At 36.6% G+C, this 21,016-nt stretch overlaps 1 protein-coding gene across 2 annotated transcripts; it reads left to right on the forward strand.

Annotated features, from left to right (window-relative positions):
• The first annotated feature begins 10,270 nt into the window (after positions 1 to 10,270).
• On the forward strand, positions 10,271 to 19,597 carry LOC124367020 (putative E3 ubiquitin-protein ligase SINA-like 9). 2 transcript variants are annotated; one of them, XM_046823702.1, is made up of 2 exons: positions 10,271 to 10,459; positions 10,547 to 11,283. In XM_046823702.1, exons 1-2 carry the CDS (start codon positions 10,447 to 10,449, stop codon positions 11,086 to 11,088), a joined length of 555 nt encoding a protein of 184 aa, XP_046679658.1. In that variant the 5' UTR covers positions 10,271 to 10,446; the 3' UTR covers positions 11,089 to 11,283. The 2 variants fall into 2 exon arrangements, with proteins under 2 accessions (XP_046679658.1, XP_046679657.1); XM_046823701.1 differs by lacking the exon at positions 10,547 to 11,283 and adding an exon at positions 18,529 to 19,597 and having other exon boundaries at positions 10,275 to 10,459.
• The last annotated feature ends 1,419 nt before the right edge of the window (positions 19,598 to 21,016 follow it).

A 21,016-nucleotide genomic window follows, 5' to 3' on the forward strand; every position in this document is an offset into this window, starting at 1 on the left:
CAGCTCTGAACAAGCCTCTATTCAAAGTAGGCAGGGGTGGCACCCTTATGTCTAGGCTGGTAAGAACCTTTGACTCTTAGGGAACCCCACCAACTCCAACAGTAATCTCCCGCAGTAGATTAGACCTATCAAATTACCCAAGGGTGGTTTGGTGCGAGCACTCCTTGTCGTATCCTTAATATTGTGAATTGTATATTTTGAGCTTTACAGATTTAATTATTTGTGTTTAGTTTAACTGTCTATCTTTTTTACATTGCCAGACTTTTTGTATCGAATACATTATAAATGTTGGTGTTGTCCCAATACTGACCTGAGCATGTGTGATTACAGATTGAAGATCTGTCACCCCTCTCTGAGGTAAGCTTTGTGACAAGTGGACCAAAAGAGACAGTGTCAACTCCACTGCCAGCCGTAGAGGCCACTCCTCTTTCCTTCAAACGAAAGTCCATCTGTGGACCTCGTCGAGAGATATCGGAAGTTGAAGAAGTCAATGGAGTCCAACAATTAATGTTATGTCGTATGTGTATAGTATGTTGTATAGCTGTACAGCTGTTGACTTTCTTAAAAATAATACAACTTTTCATGTTTGTTCTTTTATTTTATTTTATTGTAACGTTAGTGCTTTGTATTGTAAAATTAAATAAAGTTTTGTATTGTTGCAGTGTGTTATTTTATTTTATTTTTAGGGTAACTGTTCATGGCAAATTGTTGGATTTTGAGTTAGCTCCATGAAAAGTCATGAAATGTAATGCTGTTGAAGAATATATAAACCGTTATGATTAATTAAACCATAGACATTTATTCATTTACATATTTCTGATGAAAAGTAATGGTGTCATACATAAGTTTTTTGTAATCTAGTACAAAACACATTGTAACGGATCTGGATTCGTGGAATTATTCTGTTGGAGTGGTCAATACCATGGTCGCAGATCATGCAGCTGTCGCAATGAAAATTGAAAATTGCCTGGTAAGTACACCACCTTCACCTTCTTGGCATGTCAAGTACATTTTCAGGAAAAGAGTAGTTGGGGATGAACTTCTGCCACTTTTTCGTAGGGAGCTGGAATCTGTGGATTGCGACGAAGTGATTGTAGGTAACACACCAGTGGCTGCTTTTGATTCTCTAATAGAAACCTTTGTTTTTAAGTTTGATTTGGTTTTATCCTTTCAACCACAAATAGGCCAAAAATGTCCAAAGTGGGGAATACAAATGTTTTTAGAGACAGGTCTTGGTATGATGATGAGCTCCGTAGGCTGAAGTCCTATGTAGTACTTCTATATGACCTCTATAAATCTACCAAGGTACCTAACGAGGCTGACAAGTATTATAGAACTTATATAAGAGTTAATGGGTTGTATAGAAAAAAAAGGGTGAGTGAGGTTAAAAAGAAGCACAATGTCAAGTTGATAAAGTCATCCTCTAACATTTGTAAAGCCGTTTGGGACATAATCAATATACATTGTACCAAGAAACCTGTGGATTTACCTGAATATGGGCCAGATGAATTTAATAACTTTTTTGTTGACTCGGTGGAGGAAATAATTTTAAATCTTCCAGTGGTTACTTCCAACTCAGTGGCCGCCACAGTGCATGATCATCAAGACCGCCCAAGACTTGTCGACTGGAATGTGGTAAGCCCTTGTCAAATCGTTAAAATTGTCTCAAGATTTAGGAATTCTAGGACCCAAGATGTTTATGGCGTATCCTGCTCAATTCTAAAGGGAGTCATTGACATTATTGCTAGGCCACTTTCACAGGTAATAAATGGTTGTCTTGAGCATGGAATGTTTCCGGATAAACTGAAGGTGGCCAGAACAGTGCCAATCTACAAGAAAGGCTGTGTGCGGCTCAGATGTGCAACTATCGACCGATATCGATTCTTCTAGCGATGTCTGAGGTAATTGAGATTGTAATAAAATATCAGCTCACCTCCTTATTGGAAGCAAATATCCTTCTTCTAGATGCCCAGCATGGTTTCCGTAGAGGCCGCTCCACAACAACTGCCCTACTCTCTCTTGTGGAAAGAATTTCAGACGCTTTTGAGGCCAACGAAACTACATCCCTCTCCCTCTGTGACCTTAGCAAGGCGTTCGACATTGTGCCTCATGATATCCTCATTAGGAAGTTAAACTCACTTGGGGTCCAAGGTTTGGCTTTGAGTACTATTACCAGCTATCTCACAAATAGATCCCAGATCGTCTCTCTTGGGAAATTGAAGCACGGAGTATCACAGGGTTCCGTTCTGGGGCCCTTATTGCTCCTAATCCTGGTAAATGACCTGTATTTAAACGGATGTACACTTCTATTTGCTGATGACACTACCCTGATCTCAAGAGCTAGTGACCCTGAGGTGGTACTTAGGGAGGCTGATGAATTGCTACGTACTGCCAAGACTTAGTTTGCAGACAATAAGTTAAAATTAAATTATGATAAAACCCTTCTTTGCAGACTGAAGCGCGGAGATTTTGGGCAGACGGGGGGGAGCTGTAAAGCTGCTGGGGTTCTGGCTGGATTTTAGACTAAGTTGGAATGCTCACGTCTCCAAGGTATGCTTAAGACTGTCTAGAGTGGTCTGCCTGCTCCGCAAACTGAGATACAATGTGACTGAGGAGTTTTTACTAATGGCATACCACTGTCCCCTTTTCCACAGTCTTATAATGTACGGACTCCTCCTTTGGGGGCATTCTTCCGCTAGCGGCGACATCCTGCTACTACAAAAAAAGGCTGTTAGGGTGATAGCCAGTGCTGGCCACCTGGATCACTGTAGGCCCATCTTTAAGCATCTGGGAATTCTCGCAGTGCATGGCCAGTATGTCCTTGACTCCCTCCTTTACATACAGGACAACATTGATTCATTTTACAGAAGGAGCCAGGTGCATGGTCACCGTACTTGTGGGGCCTGCCAGCTGGATGTGCCTCGATGTAGGCTCGCTGTGACGCAGAGGAGCTTCCCTACTTCAGCTCTTAACCTTTTTAATACCCTTCCGGAGTACGTGCGAAATCTTGAGCTTGGGAAGCTTAAGAAACATCTGAAGGGCTACCAAGTATCAAGTAATAAGAGATTATACAAACAATATTAAATGTTCAAAAAGGGTCTTGAGGTTCTTTATTGATGTCTGTCACTCAATGTGAATTTTGTTGTACTTTACACCTCTTCCAAAGAGTAGAAACGTCGGTTTACCAGCCAGCTGCTCAGTCCTGAGATATCCTTATTGATATATCCTCCAGCAACAGATTTTAACATGTTCCTTTATAGACCAAAAAGTAGGGAAACGTTTGGGGCAAACTGATATTTTCCCGTAGTGGACAGAGAGTAAGGCCACATTTTATTCCTTAAAAAGTTATTGACCTGTTTCTTTGTTGAGAACGATCTTTCAGCAGTACATGCCAGTAATACTGAATTGTTTAAATAATAATAATACTTTACTAAAAAAGTCATTGAAAATTGGGGGGGGGGGAAATCCGGACCCCTTTGGCTCCCCGCTAGCTACGTCCTGATTATAGATCGAGACAAAGCCTTCATCAATCTGGCTTACACCCATCTTCATCAGATGTTTCTGAAGGGAACCATGTATCCTGTATCATCAGGATGTCTAGCGACCGGGAAAATTGGGAATACCGGGAATTTAATATGGAAGTCAGGAAATTTCGAGATAGAGCGGGGAAATTGATCGGTTATTCTTGCAGGGTGTCTACGGAAGTCCCACAAAAGTCACGCATTATTACTTGTTTAAAGATATTTTTTGTTTAAAGAATGAGTTTTATGGGATTATGAAAATAAATAGTGGTGTCGAAGCCAAATCTCGAATCTTCAAGAAAGAATCAGGTTCGAAAATCGAACGATAATCTGGTCTCGCCGTAAGTTATCAACTGATCACATTTTTTGTTGTAATGATCGAACATAGATAACCTAATTCGAGTTTTTTATAATTTGCAATTTTCTGGGTTTACGTTTGTAGATCGGCGTTACTCAAATACCGATCGCGCAAACGTGATTTTTTTGTATATGAATAACCCTTGATACATATAACCTAATTTAAACCAATTATCCTGGTTTTGTAATAATGTTTTGCTTTGAGTTATGTTATGTATATACATAAATTACAATAAGACCAAATAGATGGGCTATGCCTATCTTGCCAACATTGGGGCAGGTGAAGCCAGGTCCGCCATGTTTTCGTGGGATAGAAACTCAAAACTACGCTCCGATTAGTGTAAAAAATTCAGTTCTCCCGTTTCAATCAACTCGTGATCTACCCTACTTAGAATAAAGAAAATACTTTGAAACTTTGTATGAGTGAAGTCAATAAGCTATGGATGCCTTTGGTACCATTCAAATGTTTAGAAAATTTAGTTTTGCAATTTAAATAATTAAATAAAGTCGAGAATTATGTTTACATTTTAAAACTTGACATAAAAAAGTTAGTCGGCTGCTACTGTTGCCGTTTTTTTTTTGGTCAGGCAAGTTTAAAAACGGTGGAAAATGTTGTTGAATAGTTGAAGTTTTCAGAACATATTTTCTTTTTTAATTAGCTCTTATGGTTTGGCCAGAAAGTTATTGTTTGTGAGACGTTAGGTTTACGAGTTGCCGCGACCGCTTGGAGCTCAACGCTCCGTGCGGTCCGGTGCCGGGCCATCTGTTTCCTCGTATCGTACATTATAGCTTATTATAAAAAGTGGGTAGAAACACGCTTTTATTTGTACTTGTTTACAGTAATTACTTCAAATAAAATCACATAAGTTATGTAATTAATGAAGGAATTCAATCTGAGTCAATACTCTAAACAAGTAGGCCTACAACTAAGAGTTTATTTGCTATTTATTGTTTGCATATATACTATAATATGAGCAAAGTTTGTATATGCGGGTAAATTATTAGATGAGGGAAACATGACTTTAAACCTTATAATCCTTCAGCTCAAAATATCCCAAAACACAATATCTATGTTTACATGTTGTAACAAAGTGTATAAAGGTTTAATAAAATATTTTGTTAAGACTGTAAACATTTATTATACAATTAGTAAGGCAATAAGTAAGATTTATAGACTAATTATAATAAAGTATGGAAAATTACTTAAATGTTGTACGTTTACAAGTAATTGTAACTAATCTGTAATACTCAGTTGAGAAGAGGAGGGAAGTTTTAAGTCATATATTATAAAATGTTAGTTTATTGACCTTTTTCAATTAAAATTGCGCTAAAAAGAAAGAAAATATAGAAATAGATTTGTTTTTAGGTGACCATTTCCAACCATGATGACAAACAAAACAAAAGACAAAAAACTACAATACAATTGAAAAACTTGAACAGTTTAAAATTCAATGAACCAACTATTTAATTGCCCCATGAACGTTACTGTTTTCAAGAGATAATTTCTAAGTTTGGTTTTGTGTATTGATTCATTGAATTTCTTTGAAAAATGGTATAGTCTCAACTTAAAATATTTCTTAGCTATTGCCTTTATAAGAAGTACAAAATGGTTAGTAAGTGTATTGTAAAAAGGGTTTCTTTAATCTATGCGTATATTTCCCAGTTTAATAAGCAATATATGCCCTAAAATATTGCTTTGTAAAGATGTTATTTTTTTGTACATTACTTTTATGATGATTATCAAAAAAGGCCACGTCTCAGCAGTAGGTGCCCTGTCTTGTAATCATAAAATTTTCACATTACATTCTCCAGATTTCAGAAGAAGCAAAAGTTTGTACATCTTCGGGAACTGTCTGGGGTTATTGGATAAAGGTGGTTTTATAAAGGTCTTCACGAATTTGAGTTGATTGTTAAACCATCTATTAAGGTATCTTGAATGAACTCATCTCTGTTTAATTTCAGAAGTAATGGCTATAAAATTCAGATACATAATTTTGATAAATGTTGGAAGGCTGCCCCGTATCTTTTTCAATTGTCTCTCCAGTTTCTTGGAATCGATTACACCAAACAGTATCTCATGCGGAGGAACTTATTACACAGGCCTAAAGCAGCCCGTATGTAAAATATTCTTAAACCAAGGAAAGCTCTTGATCTACCGATTGAAAATCAAAGCTAAAACGAAATAATGTTATTTTTTTAGTAGTTACTGTTCTATATAACCTAAAATGAAAAAAATGATATTGGGGTCAATCACTGAAAATTCAAAATTACTAGAGGAATGTTTATTATCACTTGCTTCGAGAAAACAGCACTCAGAAATTACATTCTGTTATGTTCCAAAAGAGAGCGCTTGCGCAAGTATGTGGTGGGCAGAGACCCCCCCCCCCCCCCCCCCCCCCCCCCCCCCCCCCCCCCCCCCCCCCCCCCCCCCCCACCCCCCCCCCCCCCCACCCCCCCCCCCCCCCACCCCCCCCCCAGCTTATGGGCTTTTTGAGCATTAATCCAAGGCGTGGCTTTAGAGTAGGTGTTTTCTACATAGGCAAAGCCAGAAAATACAATGCACCAGTCAATTTTTGGGCCTATGGCTGAGTAAAACCCATTAGTTTTGTTGTTTGGATAATGAGTACACATACTTTCTTTTTATGTACAGAATACAGAATACAGAAATCTTTATTCGTATACATGGAGTACAGAATTGTGTCAATATAATTTAGTTGTACAATCAGGTATTTAAAAATTCTTCTAGGGTGTAATATGGTTTCTGCAGCAGCCAGGCCTTGAGTGCTGTCTTGAAGTACTTCTCATCTCTGCGTCTCTTGAGGTCCTCTGGAAGTTGATTGAAAAGTTTTCTCCCCATGTATGTAGGTTTCTTTTCAAATAGGGTCAGGTGGTGTGTGGGGAGGGCATAGTCACAGGCGTTTCTGGTGTCATAGTTGTGTGTGTCACCTAGCTGGTCAGGTTTCTGAGCTATTGTGAAGCAGATGGTCTCGCAGATGTAGAGTGAGACAGCTGTCAAGATCGCTAGTTCTCCAAATGCCTGACGGCATGAGTCTTGAGGAGTCAGTCCCGCAAGAATTCGAATTGCTTTCTTTTGTAGAACCAGAACCCGCTGTCCTTCTCATCGTCTCAAAGTGTTAAGAGGAAACTAATTAAAAATTTGTGCAATACATCCAATTTTAAGGCCTTGGCTTACAGATCCCATAACATAAATTACCAAAAGGGAAAATTTGTGAAGGTAACAGGGTATAGAACACGGAGGTGTTCCATAATTCAGTGATAGAAAAACTACGTTTCGATATTTTCTACCCGACATCTTTCTTGAGTAAAGAAATAACTTAACACATCACTATAATGTAGCTTAAATAGACGAATCATACCGGAACAAAAATGGGGCTGCACTTCTAAAACTTGAGTTTAATAGACCTAAAACTAACTATAATAAACAAAACTAAAATATACGTTATAATAGGATTCTTGCAATAATCAACCACTGACAACTGACTAGAGATGTCCAAACATTGACAAATGACTAGTGACATCCAACCATTGACAACTGACCTGTGACCTCCAATCACTAAAGACTAGCCAGAGACCTCCAACTACAGACAACTGACCACAGACAACTGACCACAGACCTCTAACCATTGACAACTGACTTGTGACCTCCAATCACTAAAAACTAACCAAATACCTCCAACCACTAGCAACTGACCAGAGACCTCTAACCATTGACAACTGACCTGTGACCTCCAACTATTGACTACTGACCAGAGACCTCCAACCACTAGCAACTGACCAGAGACCTCTAACCATTGACAACTTACCTGTGACCTCCAATCATTAAAGACCGACCAGAGACCTCCAACCACTTATAACTGAACAGAGACTTCCATCAATTGACAACTGACTAGTGACCTCCAACCACTGACCACAGACCTCCAACCATTGACAACTGACCTGTGACCTCCGATCACTAAAGACTGAACAGAGACCTCCAACCACTGGCAACTGACCAGAGACCTCTAACAATTGACCTGTGACCTCCAATCATTAAAGACCGACCAGAGAGCTCCAACCATTTACAATTGAATAGAGACTTGCAACCATTGACAACTGATTAGTGACCTCCAACCATTGACAACTGACTAGTGACCTCCAACCACTGACCACAGACCTCCAACCATTGACAACTGACCTGTGACCTCCGATCACTAAAGACTGAACAGAGACCTCCAACCACTGGCAACTGACCAGAGACCTCTAACAATTGACCTGTGACCTCCAATCACTAAAAACTGACTAGACACCTCCAACCACTGACAACTTAACAGAGACTTCCAACCATTGACAACTGACCTGTGACCTCCAATAAGTGACTAGTGACATCCAACCATTGACAACTGACCTGTGACCTCCAACCACTGACAACTGACCAGAGATCTCTAAGCACTAACAATTGACCAGTAATCTTCTACCATTGACAACTGACCACGGACAATTGATAAGTGATCTCCTGACCAGTCCACATATTGGGCATCAAAAAGTCTTTTTTCGTCTTTGTTATAAATCAATAAATGCAAGCACTTAAACACAGCTTTGCCCGCAATTTCTCTGCAACATTTTGTGTATTTGATTGAATAGCTCTCATCATTTCAGTAATACTTGAACTATTTTAAACCAATGTGGAGTAATCCCCAAATCAAAGTCCATAGTTTTCATAGTGAAAGTAAATACAATAGAGTCCACTATTTTTGAAACAGAAGTAGTAAAAAATCATGATATAGTGCTGGATATATCCAGCCCGAGAAAATGTTTCATTCAGCATATATCAGGTATACATTTTTCAGTATCAGAGATTATGCATGATTGTGAGTAGTTCTTATTTCAGGTTTTTGCGCTTATAGGAGCACTTTCAGTTTGAATTATTTATTTCCTATGCCAAATTAGAGTGACCTTTTACTTCTCTTTAAATAGTATCATATATCCTTACAAGCAATATGACACTCGACAGTCACTATCAAACGAACAATGGCTCTCTGAAGTTATGCAATCAATGATAAACGCCTTTCTAGGAAATGTTCATAAGTACAATATTAACAAGTAAGTTGTGGCATTAGATCTTTTAGAGGTTGCAATTGTATTTCCTTTCCGCTGAGCAGTCGAGGGGATGGAAAAATTTTACTTTCCGCCCATCGAAAACGAAGTGGCCTATACAGTGTCCTGAAATGACTATCAAACCACCATTTCATTTTCTCAGGTCAAAATAAGTCAGAAATGTCATAGGTAAGTATAGTCATATCTTGGCTTAGTTTAACTTCTGTCTGTGTCTGTGTTCTTTTATGAAAAGAATATAATCTTTAAAAGTATAAAATGCAACTTTACAAAATTTTTAGTCTAATACGGACTTGTTTTGAAAATTGTTTGAGAAATATAATGTATCAGATTTGTGAGTCTGAAAATGGTGGCCATATTAAATTTTGAAACTCTAGTAACTAAAAATCAGGTGATTTTATGGCAAATGTATAGAGTTAGCGAAATATGGGTTACTTTCAGATGAACATTCTGATACCAAGTTTATTTCGTAACGGTACTTAGTGACCAAGTAGGAAGGGTGCAGTTTGATAAGAGTAATTTACACCCTATAGGCTTCGTGTTGCATCATTATCTTCATTTCTATATAGGCAACACTGAGTTCGATGATGGTTCATGTCACTCCATTGGATTTGACTGAGCGAATATTTTACATTGGTCTTCTGGGTATTCATGATGGAAACGAGGTAATAGCAGAATAGATAAATATGTAAACTAACTTAGCAAAATAATATGAGATTTTAACATTGTAAACTTTTTTATCAAAAAGGGAAATAGTCAATGTTAAAATAGTTAGTGACAAGACTACTTTAGTTAAGCGCACTCTCGCGTTGTAGTACCCGTATCTGTGGATACGTTGTAGATTGTATCTGTGGATTTGAAATGTTTCCTGAAAATTCATTTAGACAAGAATGAGTTCTATGATGTTACATGTGCAACCTTGGAATTTGGTTGAATGTTGTTCCGTAGGCTGAAACAATTTCTCTCTTTTTTACCGAGGGGATGTAAACATTTCTTTTCCATACAGTTGTCTGACTATAGCCAACCGCAGTATATCTTGAGAATGAAATGAGCTATAGATCTGAGAGTGCAAGCGACCTCAGCGAAGTCTGACATTTCACTTGACGTGATGTACTCGTAGCTTGTAACACGTGTTAAAACATGTTTTTATTTCCACAACACACGGTATCATGCGGCCTCTTGATAGTCAAACTTATCAACACATGTTTCTGGGCAAGCTTTAAGTTATGCAACAAAACTCAACTTTAACAGTACATCTCAGTACTTGCTGAGTGGTTGAAACAATTACTTGGTTTTTCAGGACGGACTTGAAGAGAAATTACGAGAAGTGGGTATTAGACTCCTGGAACTCCAAAAGTTAGCAGAATGCCCAGTTTGTTTCTATCCATTAGATGTGGCACACAGCCAGTGCAGGAATGGACACGCCGTCTGTAGTTCTTGCACGTCTAAACTCAACATGTGTCCGCTGTGTAAGGAACAGTTCGTCCTGTCTAAACCTACTCTGATGAATCAACTGCTAGACCGTCTTCCTAAACCTTGTCCTTTTATTCGTACAGGTTGCAGTGCGATTCTGCCTGAGGAAGGACACGAAGAATATTGTGAGTTCAGACAAACCGAGTGCAGACATAGTAACTGCAAGTGGATAGGTTCAGTGAAGGATTTACTTGTTCACTATGAACAGAAACATCAAATTTTGTATAATTTTCAAAACCCTGTACATTTGTCAGGATGTTTTTATGTAACAAAAACAGAAGACTCCACTTCTGAAATGTTACTTTTCAAAAATAACTTGTTTTGGATTATTTTCCACAGAAACCCCACAGGAAAATTTATAACACAAAAGTTCTACTATTTACCGACAAGAAAACCCACACACCTCTACTTTTTCATCACGTCCTTTAATAAAGGAGACATAGAGTTTACAAGCACTTCAATGTCCATAACCGACACGTGTGCCGACAAGTTAGCTCTTGAGAGCAGCGAGGCCGGAGTTATGATTCCAGATGCCATGTTGGACAGGCTTTTGGAAGATAAACTGTATCTAAATTATAATATTAAAATAGTAGAAATTGAAATTAATGATTCTGATGATTCATGACTGAGTAATGATAAATTTAGTGTTAAAGTCTGATATCAAACCATTAGTGTTCTAAAGCTGTCAGTATGATTTAAAGTGCGTATCATTGTTAATTATTTTTAAATCTTTACTAACAATTTTAATCTTAGTGTTATTAGACTAACATAAGCCGTGTTTAATACCTTTTAATGAAATACAAATTGCTTTGCACCAATATACCATTTATTTGAATCCAAGAAAACCTCGATAGTCAATTTTTTAGATGTGGCTTACAATACTCTATTCAGCTGAGCGTTAGCGAAGTCCATCACTCGACAGGCTGAAAAATATAGTTTCTGTATGTCTGTCTATCTGCACAATTAATTGAGAACGATCTGACCTGTGGGGTTTACATTTTGCATGAAGCTTTATTTCTATGTAGGCAACATAGAATTAGATGGTGGTGCATGTCACTTTAGAGGATTTGGCTGAGCGTAGCCAACATTTTTACATCAGTCTTATGGATTGGCATGAGAAAATCAAAATATTAAGTACAGATTTTATTTAGAATTTTAGTATGTAACACCTTTAGATTTTGAATTTAGCATGAAAATTTAGTTCTACATAGACATGAGTGAGTTCTATAATGCTGCATGACTAACTGAGGGATTTTACTGACGTTCCTTGAACGTTTTTCTGCCAAGTTTGCCTTGCTGTCCCCAATATATTACTTACACGGTTTTTTGGTGTGTAGTTCGACGATGTTGATGTTGAAAGTGTGTTAATGTTGTTTGAGTGGTGTGTTGAAATACGTAGATACTAGACACATACTAGAGGTTAGAGCACAGAATAGTACTGTATGTGGGTGTACAGGCTCCGTCTAGTGACACAAACACTTATTAATATAATACTGTACAGGCACGGGAAACACACATTTAAAAAAATCAGCTGATACCTAGATTACCATGAAACGTTATTATAATGGCCTTACTAAATCATATGACACAATATTGACACTCTTACAGAAAGTTATGAAAATCCAGATTTTTGTTACGCTTACACTATATTATCTTAATCTATCGTTATGGATTGTATTTTCATAAATAATCTAGCTCGTATTTTTATGTTTTATCTATCGTTCAATGAAGATTTGATCGGAATTTCGAATACGGGAGGTATACTTGGCATTCGTTGCAAAACTGAAACTTAGCTTTGAAATTTGACACAATATTATCCATATTCTATTTCTAATAATTAAAATTAACATGCCATGGAAGACATTCTATTTAGAGTTCATCTTCAACCTAAGTTCGTATTCAAATTCTGCTTTATACTATATTGGTTAAGTCCCCCACATAATAAGGATTCTGTACATTTTCTCTCTAGACATCATGTCCTTGGAATGGATCCTGACATCATTGAACCTAGACAGAAGAAACCCTATTTCGTAGTCTAACTTTACAATAATCTTAAACTTTAATACTTGTATAATTTTGTATTGGTGGCCAGCTAGTTTTTATAATATAACAATTCACACAAACGCGTTACTTTGTATATGTCTTTATCTTTTTGGTGAAAATTGTACACTTTGGAATCCGATAGCAGCTAGCCAGAAGAACGTTAAATTTTGTAGCTTCATCTGCCTAAGTGAATTAGCTGGCCTTCTTTAGTTAATTAGCTGGACTTTAAACGTACACCACCAAGGAACGCGTGTGCGCAAATACCGCACTTTAAAACTCCCTGCTATCAAAATAAGAGTTGGAAGTTTCTAAATTTTAAAGATCATGTTGAGTTTGAAGACGTTTTGAAGAACATTTTAATTTTCATTTGAACATAAGTTGTCCTATCATTAAAATACAGCCAAATAATGGAATCGAAAATTGCAAATTGAGTACCTAAGGATTCTTTGTTTCAAGTGAGAGAGATTAATATGTATACGCACCAAAAAATTAAGAATTCAAACTCCTTTAAAAAAAAATTATAAACGAATTTATAGAACAGTGATCTTAACTGCCAAAGATTACGTCACCAAAACACTGCTCAAGACAAAAAAAGTATCGAAAACTGCATGTGTCATAAACAATACAAATTTACTACACGGCATAAAATTGAGCTACCCGTTGGTAGAATTCAAGCCAACGATGCCACAAAGGTTGCTGATGAGCTCTACACTACACATGCTAATTGAATTACTTCAACAACATCTCTTTGTTTAAAGTTTGTCTTTTAACAATGGAAGGACCGTGAAGGAAACATGATTTTTTCGGGACATGTATATCATCGTTCAGTGATAGAAAAAAATCATGAACGCTACATTTCGAGATCTGCAATCTGATCATTTCCTCAGGTGGATAACTAACCTAACACATAAACTACACGCTATGTGAAAATAAACGAATCATACCAAAGCGTTGGGATATACATCACAACAACCATGTTGCGTGTAATTTTCGAGCTAAACCAACCAACTAAAAAATACACTTCACAACAGATCTGCTCTGAAAAATCAACAAAGCTAGTTTTTATAATTAGTTTTAGTAGGTTTAGTTGTTAAGCGTGTTTTAGAGACAACAAAGTTGTTGTTATCCTCGACATGTGCGTGTACCAACGCTCTGTTATGATTTGTTAATTTCAATAACGTGTCAGCGTTAAAAAAAAGTAAAAAGTAAAACGTTGCTCAAATATTTGCTGACACTTGATAAACTTATCTCTTCGATCTGGAGTTCTCCCTCTTCTTTCAAAACAGCTGAAGTTGCCACAATTAAAAAAAGGTAACCTCTATTCTCTTTTCAATCTAACTATTACAGTTTAGGATAACAACAATCTACCATCATCGAGCCAGTTCGTATTCTAAAGTCGAAAATTAATTGACGTATTAATAAAACAGGCAAACATCATTTTATTGGCTTTTGTTAAGATTTGAAAGATGAATATGTGACGTGTTGCATAAAGATCTTCATGGTACTGCCCATGATGTTATTGATACGTTACATGTTTTATTTCATCAAATGGCTTGGGTTGGCAGCATTGTGTTAGTTTGAGACTGGTCTCTTGCTCGCGTCGTCTGTCGCTGCCAACATTACATGGATGCACTTTTTTCCCCATGGAGAAGCACTGGCAGTGAAAGAAATGCCAGAAAACCTCAAAGCAACATTAATAAAGTCATGAAGGTCCTAAGTTATATTAAATCCCGACCTTTAATCTCTCGCATCTTTACTCAGCTTTGTGAGCAAATGCAAATGAATACAAACAGTTTTTACTTTACAACGGAGTTCGCTGGCTCTCTCGAGGATATGTGCTATTTCCAATACCGATGTAGAAGTAAAGTTTCACAACAGATGTTAACTGTCTAGCTGAAGTCGTTCGATAGTTACCATGCACTCAGACTAACAGAAATCGGATTTCGTTTATCCGGCCAACCGGCGAGTGTGGCTTTGATATTACTCTGGCTGAGCCAATCTTTCTCTGAAGAAGGGAAATGTTCCTTAATCTGCATAGTTTGCCATAACCTAAACCCCAAACTAAAGCACATTATGAGTAAATTAATACATTTTAAATAACAATAATAATAAATGTTATAATCGCAGCTAGAACAAACCAGCTGTGTCTAAAGGACGAATTGATAGCAAGATATAGAAAAGAATCAGATCCAAGATTACTATCGTCACAAATTATTTGAACAGGTTGTATTAGGTAAATACGTATGTTGTACGTTTGTATTAAATAAAAGTGGCAGCTCTTGAGATTCACGCAACATTTGTTCCAGTGTACAGGCTCGTACTTTCTGTTCTCGTATAATCTTTTGGATTATATTTAATATAACTCTTAGTAACGACATTGGATTGTTTCTGATGTGTTAATTTAATTTAAGTCTGTTTGGATGGGTTTTGAAATTTTAGATAAATGTACGCTATTGTGCCAGATATGAAATATTCCTCTTAGTAACGAATGTGAACTGCTTCTGATGTTTTAAGATAACGATAAATAGAATTTATCTTTAAATTTAATCCCTTAAGATATTTTATATTTTAATAATTTAAGCAAATATTACATTAGATATAACTGTTATAATGTTATTGTACTAAAAATATGCATTTGTGTATTTGTAATATTGTTTCTTTGTTAAAATTGTTCTTATAAGTATGTCTACCAACACGATCTTTCACATAAAGGGTGTTCCAGACCGTCTCAGATATCTAGTAGTCAAAGGGATAACTGTAGAAAATTTAAATGTATTTCTCACTAATTGGACCCTAAAATATTTTTTTTAATATTTTCAAATATGGTTGTCCAAACATCAGAAGGTTTCATTTTCGAATCTCAAAACATTGAAACACAAACATATGTTATGTTTATGTTGTACATAATGTTAAAGGCCATTGCACTCTAAACGTTTTGGGAAAGAACAAATTTAATTACCTTTATTATTTTCAAAATGAGTGGTGATCTATAGTTTATATAAAACAGCAATTTTGTTTTTTTATTGTCAGTCCTGTGATAAAAGTAATGATTTTTCGATACGTCATGTTAGAAGTATACTATCAATACCAGATATAGCTGTATTTTACAAACATTTTTCACCATTGTAAAAGTTACTTTAAGAAAATATAAAAATGCCCAAAAGCTAATGTCTAAAAGCTTAGATGATAGGGGAAGTGTTAACGCGGTGGGTGAGAAGGGGGAGCGGATGGGGGAAATGGACGTCTTAGATCACCTGATCCCAATAATTGTGTTGGCTGTTATCTCTGGGCCCTGCTGAAAGACAAAAACACCTCGAGAGGACATGCACATGCTAATTTAGGAAATTCCATTGCTGGGGGCTCAATGGGAAAGACTTGTTACGGTATGTTTGTGGATTCAACAGGATTCAGCTATACCTAGGCATGCCCATCGAGCATTTGACGTTAGGTTCAGTGGCGTAGCAAAGAGGGGCGGCGGGGGCGGGCCGCACCGGGTGTCACCTTTTTTGGGGTGGCACCCACCCGGTCTCTCACCTTTAAGAACAATCTACAATCAAACTAAAAATGAATCGCTAGCACAAAAATGTCTCTTTTGGGGATTCCTCCACTAAACACTAGCTCAGCTCTACGTATAATTCGGGGATTCCCGCAAAAGAGTCTCCCGTCCCATACTCGCGATCTTTGACGTTTCAATTGCAACATTTCTCATTTGTTTCGTAAAGTGTGTTGTGTTTGGTTGGCGTGAATTGTTAAACGTGTATTATTCTATAGTGATAAAAGATTGGGTGTCTAGATTTTTTAAAGTTTATTGTAGAATGGGATTTTACAGAATCTCTTCCAAATCTTATGATAGCACTATAATTGTTCTGACGGTTTGCCTGTCCCTGGCTTCATGTGAGAGGAGTTTCAGTAAATTAAAATTAATGAAAAACTATTTTCGGGCAACAATGACCCAATCGCGGCTTAGCAGTCTTGGTATATTAGCCATCGGACACGAGGCAATACAAAATATAAATTTCTATGAAGTTATTGCTGGGTTTACAGCTGTCAAAGCTAGACAGAAGTAATTATAAGTGTATAAAGGCCATGTTACACTGCCGTGGCGTCGCGTCCGTCCATCTGCAGATGGATTTTTAAAATAATCGCTAACCATGTTGTCAAATAGGACAAGTCACACTGACATAACCGACGTGGCGCAACGTTCGTCGCGTCGGCCACCGTCTGCTGCGCTATGCGGCTGGAGCGATCCTTGGCCGACGTCGGCGATGCTACGAAGGCTCGCGCATGCGCATAAAGCACCTCCCCAACCCCCTCACCGGGGCACCGCGCGCTCTTGCCACTGCCTACTCCTTTTATTTTATATTTTTAATAATTTGTTTAAAAAACCCTTGCGCGAAGCTCTAAAACAGCCTAAATGACCGCCAGTTCTAGTGTTAATGAATATCTGGTGTCATGTTTATATGCAATCATTTTATTTGTTATTTTTCATATTATGTTTGATCTATAACAAAATTAAATACGCCTTATTTTAAAAACATAAAGACTTATTACAAAACTGAAAACACCAACACAAAAATTACAAAATAATTCTTTCAAGTGCATCTTATATATAAAAACCAATAGTTTTAAAGAGGTATATCAAAGTATTAAATGCCCTAATTACTAAGTTCATAATAGAAATAGTACTGCATGTAATAATGAAAATAAAATTTTTGATAATAATAATTATTAATGAATACGCTCCAGAACAATAGATTAATTTTTTAGAGCTATAACAAACTATTAATTCCACTATCAGTGTATAACTAAACAAATTCAAAGTAGTTGAAATGCATAAGCAACTCCTAGAAAGACGTGGCGTTGGCCGCGGACGCGGACCCGTGTCTGGTAGTTAGTTTGACGGGATTCGAGACCGTCGCGGCATACGCGGACGTTCATACTATGTATGGATGGACGGACGCGACGCCACGGCAGTGTGACATGGCCTTAACAAATTCCTTTTCTGTCTTAGTTATTACTGTTTTGCTATTTCTTCAATATTATAAATAATAAATTATCCATGACCTTTGCCATATAAAATTTATTGCTTTTTACTTTCGATGGGGTGACACCACTAGCTCCCGCACCGGGTGTAGCTACGCCACTGGTTAGGTACAAACATTTTTGGACTTTGAATTCAATTTTTCTGGGCACTATTTTTGCAACAAACTGGCAAATTAAGTTTTGAAAGAACGCGTTAAATTGAATTTGTAACCCATTGTTGTAATGATAAGAAATAATAATGTCAGCCCATTCAAGCGTATTGTTGAAGTCAACGTAGCAAATGTTTGAAAGTATTTTTGTTATATTTGAGTATAATTTTTGGTCTCTTTTCCAGGCTTTTGGTAATTGCCAGACTACTGCAGACTTCCACTAGTTATCTATATAGTTTATTTTCCACAATGTTGTAATGGTTAGAGGTAAAAAAATCTATAAATGTGAATATTGTTCGGTTTTGCACGGTCTTTAATTTGATGTGGCAGAAATCACTCTCCTTATCACTATTTTTAAATTTTCAAAAAATATATTACAGTGGTGAAAAAGTTTGAAATAAGGCTATGCAAAGTATTATTGGAAACCTTCTATTTTTAAATATATCGATACATAATTTATATTTTTATGGGTTCACATCACAGAGGTGGCAATAAAAAGCTAAAAGTACACCATTTTCTTTAGACCTTTGACCACCATTTTGAAAAGAATATAAGTAGTTAAGTTTTTTCTTTGTACATACGTATACGATGAAAGGAGCTCTAAAAATGTGGACAACATAATGTGCATATGAAATTTCTGATATTCGAACACGGAACCATCTGCTTCGGCTCATCATGTCCGAAGAAGAGTTTAAATTGTTATAAACAAATGTAAATAAATGCACATTTATTGAGGAACCCGCTCAAGCTGAACCTCTGTAGACATCTGAGACACTCTGTATATTGTCACCTGTAAAACTGTAGTAATATTGTTATATTGTATTTTTCAGGATGAAATACGAAATTTTGTCCGAAAACTGCAAATGTTAACAGAATGCCCCGTCTGTTTCGATTCACTAGATGTTCAACACACTCTTTGCCAGAATGGACACGGGGTCTGCAGTACCTGTAGATACGGTATAACAGTATGTCCTATTTGTGCCAAGGCGTTTGTTCTGCAAACTTCCACTCTGGTGAATCAACTGCTGGAGTGCCTACCTAAACTATGCCCTTTTACTGAAAGGGGTTGTCCTATCATTATGTTTCAGCAGGACCACGAGTGGTTTTGTCAGTTCAGACCAACAGCGTGTAAAATGAAAGAGTGTGAATGGAAAGGTTGTGTCAAAGATTTAGTGGACCACTTGGAAAAAGAGCATAATAAGGAATATTTATCCGGTCTAACAACGGAATCTGTTCCACACACGATACTTGAGAATTTCTCAGTAAATACGAGGACTTCATACCCAATCATGTTTAAAGGCAACCTCTTTTGGTATAGGCCTACGTGTGTAACATATGATGGTTTTCCATACAAAAAAAATATGGAAATTACACATGAGGTTCGCCTCTTACAGACAAAAAAACCCGAGTACCGATATTTATTTGTTATATCATTTAAAATAGGGGAAGTCCAGTTTACAAGCACATCAGAAGCTTTTACTGGTGAGCAACTTCGTTCTTCCGGTATACTACTTGGAGATTTGCCAGAAGTTTGCGAAGGACTTTTGTGCAAACTTTATATACAAATTTTAGAGCGTCCAATTTAAACCAACATTCCCTGACCTAACCAAACACACCACACACTACACTAAAACACACGCACATCACATCAACGTGATGTAGTGATCGGTGGATATAGTGATGATATTAATTAAACTTCCGGATAGCCTAAATCAGAGTTTGAACCAATTTGCATGTAACGAGATATTGAAATTGGTGTCTAGCCTTTTTCGCCGTTTCTGATGATTTGTAATAAATATAACATTTGTTGTGTCTCTACTTACTATTAATGGATTTACATTTACATAAAAGTTCTCATTGTTTGTGAATATATTTAAATAATATATTGAAAGATCATTATCATGCTTATTATTTTGTGTCCAGTGTGTTTTAGTTCTTAAATTTAAATAATGTATGTAACATTAATTGTAATGTTAGTTATGATACGTTACCAACTACACCGATCATTAGTAAACTGTAGGATCTTGCATCTGTGGAACACCCGTTGTAAACAGATTAGTAACGACACAATGTGTCGATGTCACAACTTAAACTTTGTTTGGAGCAACTAAGTAACGTAGAATAACGTGTGAAATTAATAATAGTAAGATTTGACAAAAAGTTAAAAATATCAGGATATGTAGTTTTTTATATTTGGACATTCATATACAGAAACTCATCTAGTCTTTATAAGAAGATTAACAATTTACATATTTATCAGGCAATCTAATTGTTGTTTTTTTAAGATTTCCAACTAGATTATTTGGTTTACTAATTTTAACCAAAATTATAGTGATCTTATCCGTTAATGAACTACACTATATTTAAACTATATATTACATTATTTAATGTAGAATTTTAATGTTTAAGAGGCTATGAATCAGCAGATGTTAAGTCACTTATGGTTTTAACTACATTTTAAATACATATGGGCTGAATGGGCCAAGGTTAGGCCCATGGGTTAGGTTAGGTTAGGTTAGCCAGGGCGGCAGAATTGTAGGAGCGGCAAATTTCGGTAAAAAATTAAAAATTAATTATTCCAAAAGTTAAAAATACGTGAAACAATTACTTGTAATAAATAACAATTTTCGACGTTCTTTTCGTGATTTTTAGTAATTAACCAGTTTATAAATGCTGTGACATCTCGTATTTTATAGTAAAAAAACAATAACTGCAACTATAAGAACCGTAACTTCAATGTTGACAGTTCAACCTATTTTATTTTAGTGTTATTACAAGCTTAGCGTGGCGACGTCGCGTCTACCCAACGCTGTACCTACCAAGGTTAAGTCTACATGGTTGGTGGGGGGGGGGGCAAATCTTCAAATCCCCCTCTGAAAACACATGCCATCGTATACTAACAGTAATACATTTATTGTGTGACATTACACAATACGTATTACGCAATGCAAGGAAGACATAATTCACTAACCTCCTCCCCCCCACAATCCTGCGAAAGAGTAAAAAAAATTAAAGCCCAGGATAATATTGTACCAAACGCCTTGACCTGTATTGCAGGTGAATTATCTCAAAATATTCTCGATTAATTGTAACATAACTTTTATAAAATATATGAATTGCTTGAATTCTTAGTTTATTTTCAATTTAAACAAATGGAAGACAAAGAGCTGGTCAATATTTAAGGGTCTAAAATATATTGATTCGTTTTAAGTTAAGGTTAATCCTATAGATGTCGAGAGTATCGTTACCGAAATTGTTTTGTTTAAATGGCATGTGAGGTGAAAGACAATATGTATTTATTTGGTTGTTTATCTTTGA

The sequence above is a fragment of the Homalodisca vitripennis genome, chromosome 7 (assembly GCF_021130785.1).
Source record: "Homalodisca vitripennis isolate AUS2020 chromosome 7, UT_GWSS_2.1, whole genome shotgun sequence".
NCBI classification, from domain to species: Eukaryota; Metazoa; Arthropoda; class Insecta; order Hemiptera; family Cicadellidae; genus Homalodisca; species Homalodisca vitripennis.

Bases quoted from the DNA above. Each gene is read 5' to 3' on its own strand.
- LOC124367020 (XM_046823701.1), top strand. From the start codon at position 10,382: ATGTGGCACACAGCCAGTGCAGGAATGGACACGCCGTCTGTAGTTCTT. The intron at 10,460-18,528 runs GTAAGGAACAGT...TGTATTTTTCAG, and splicing joins ACTCAACATGTGTCCGCTGT to GATGAAATACGAAATTTTGT.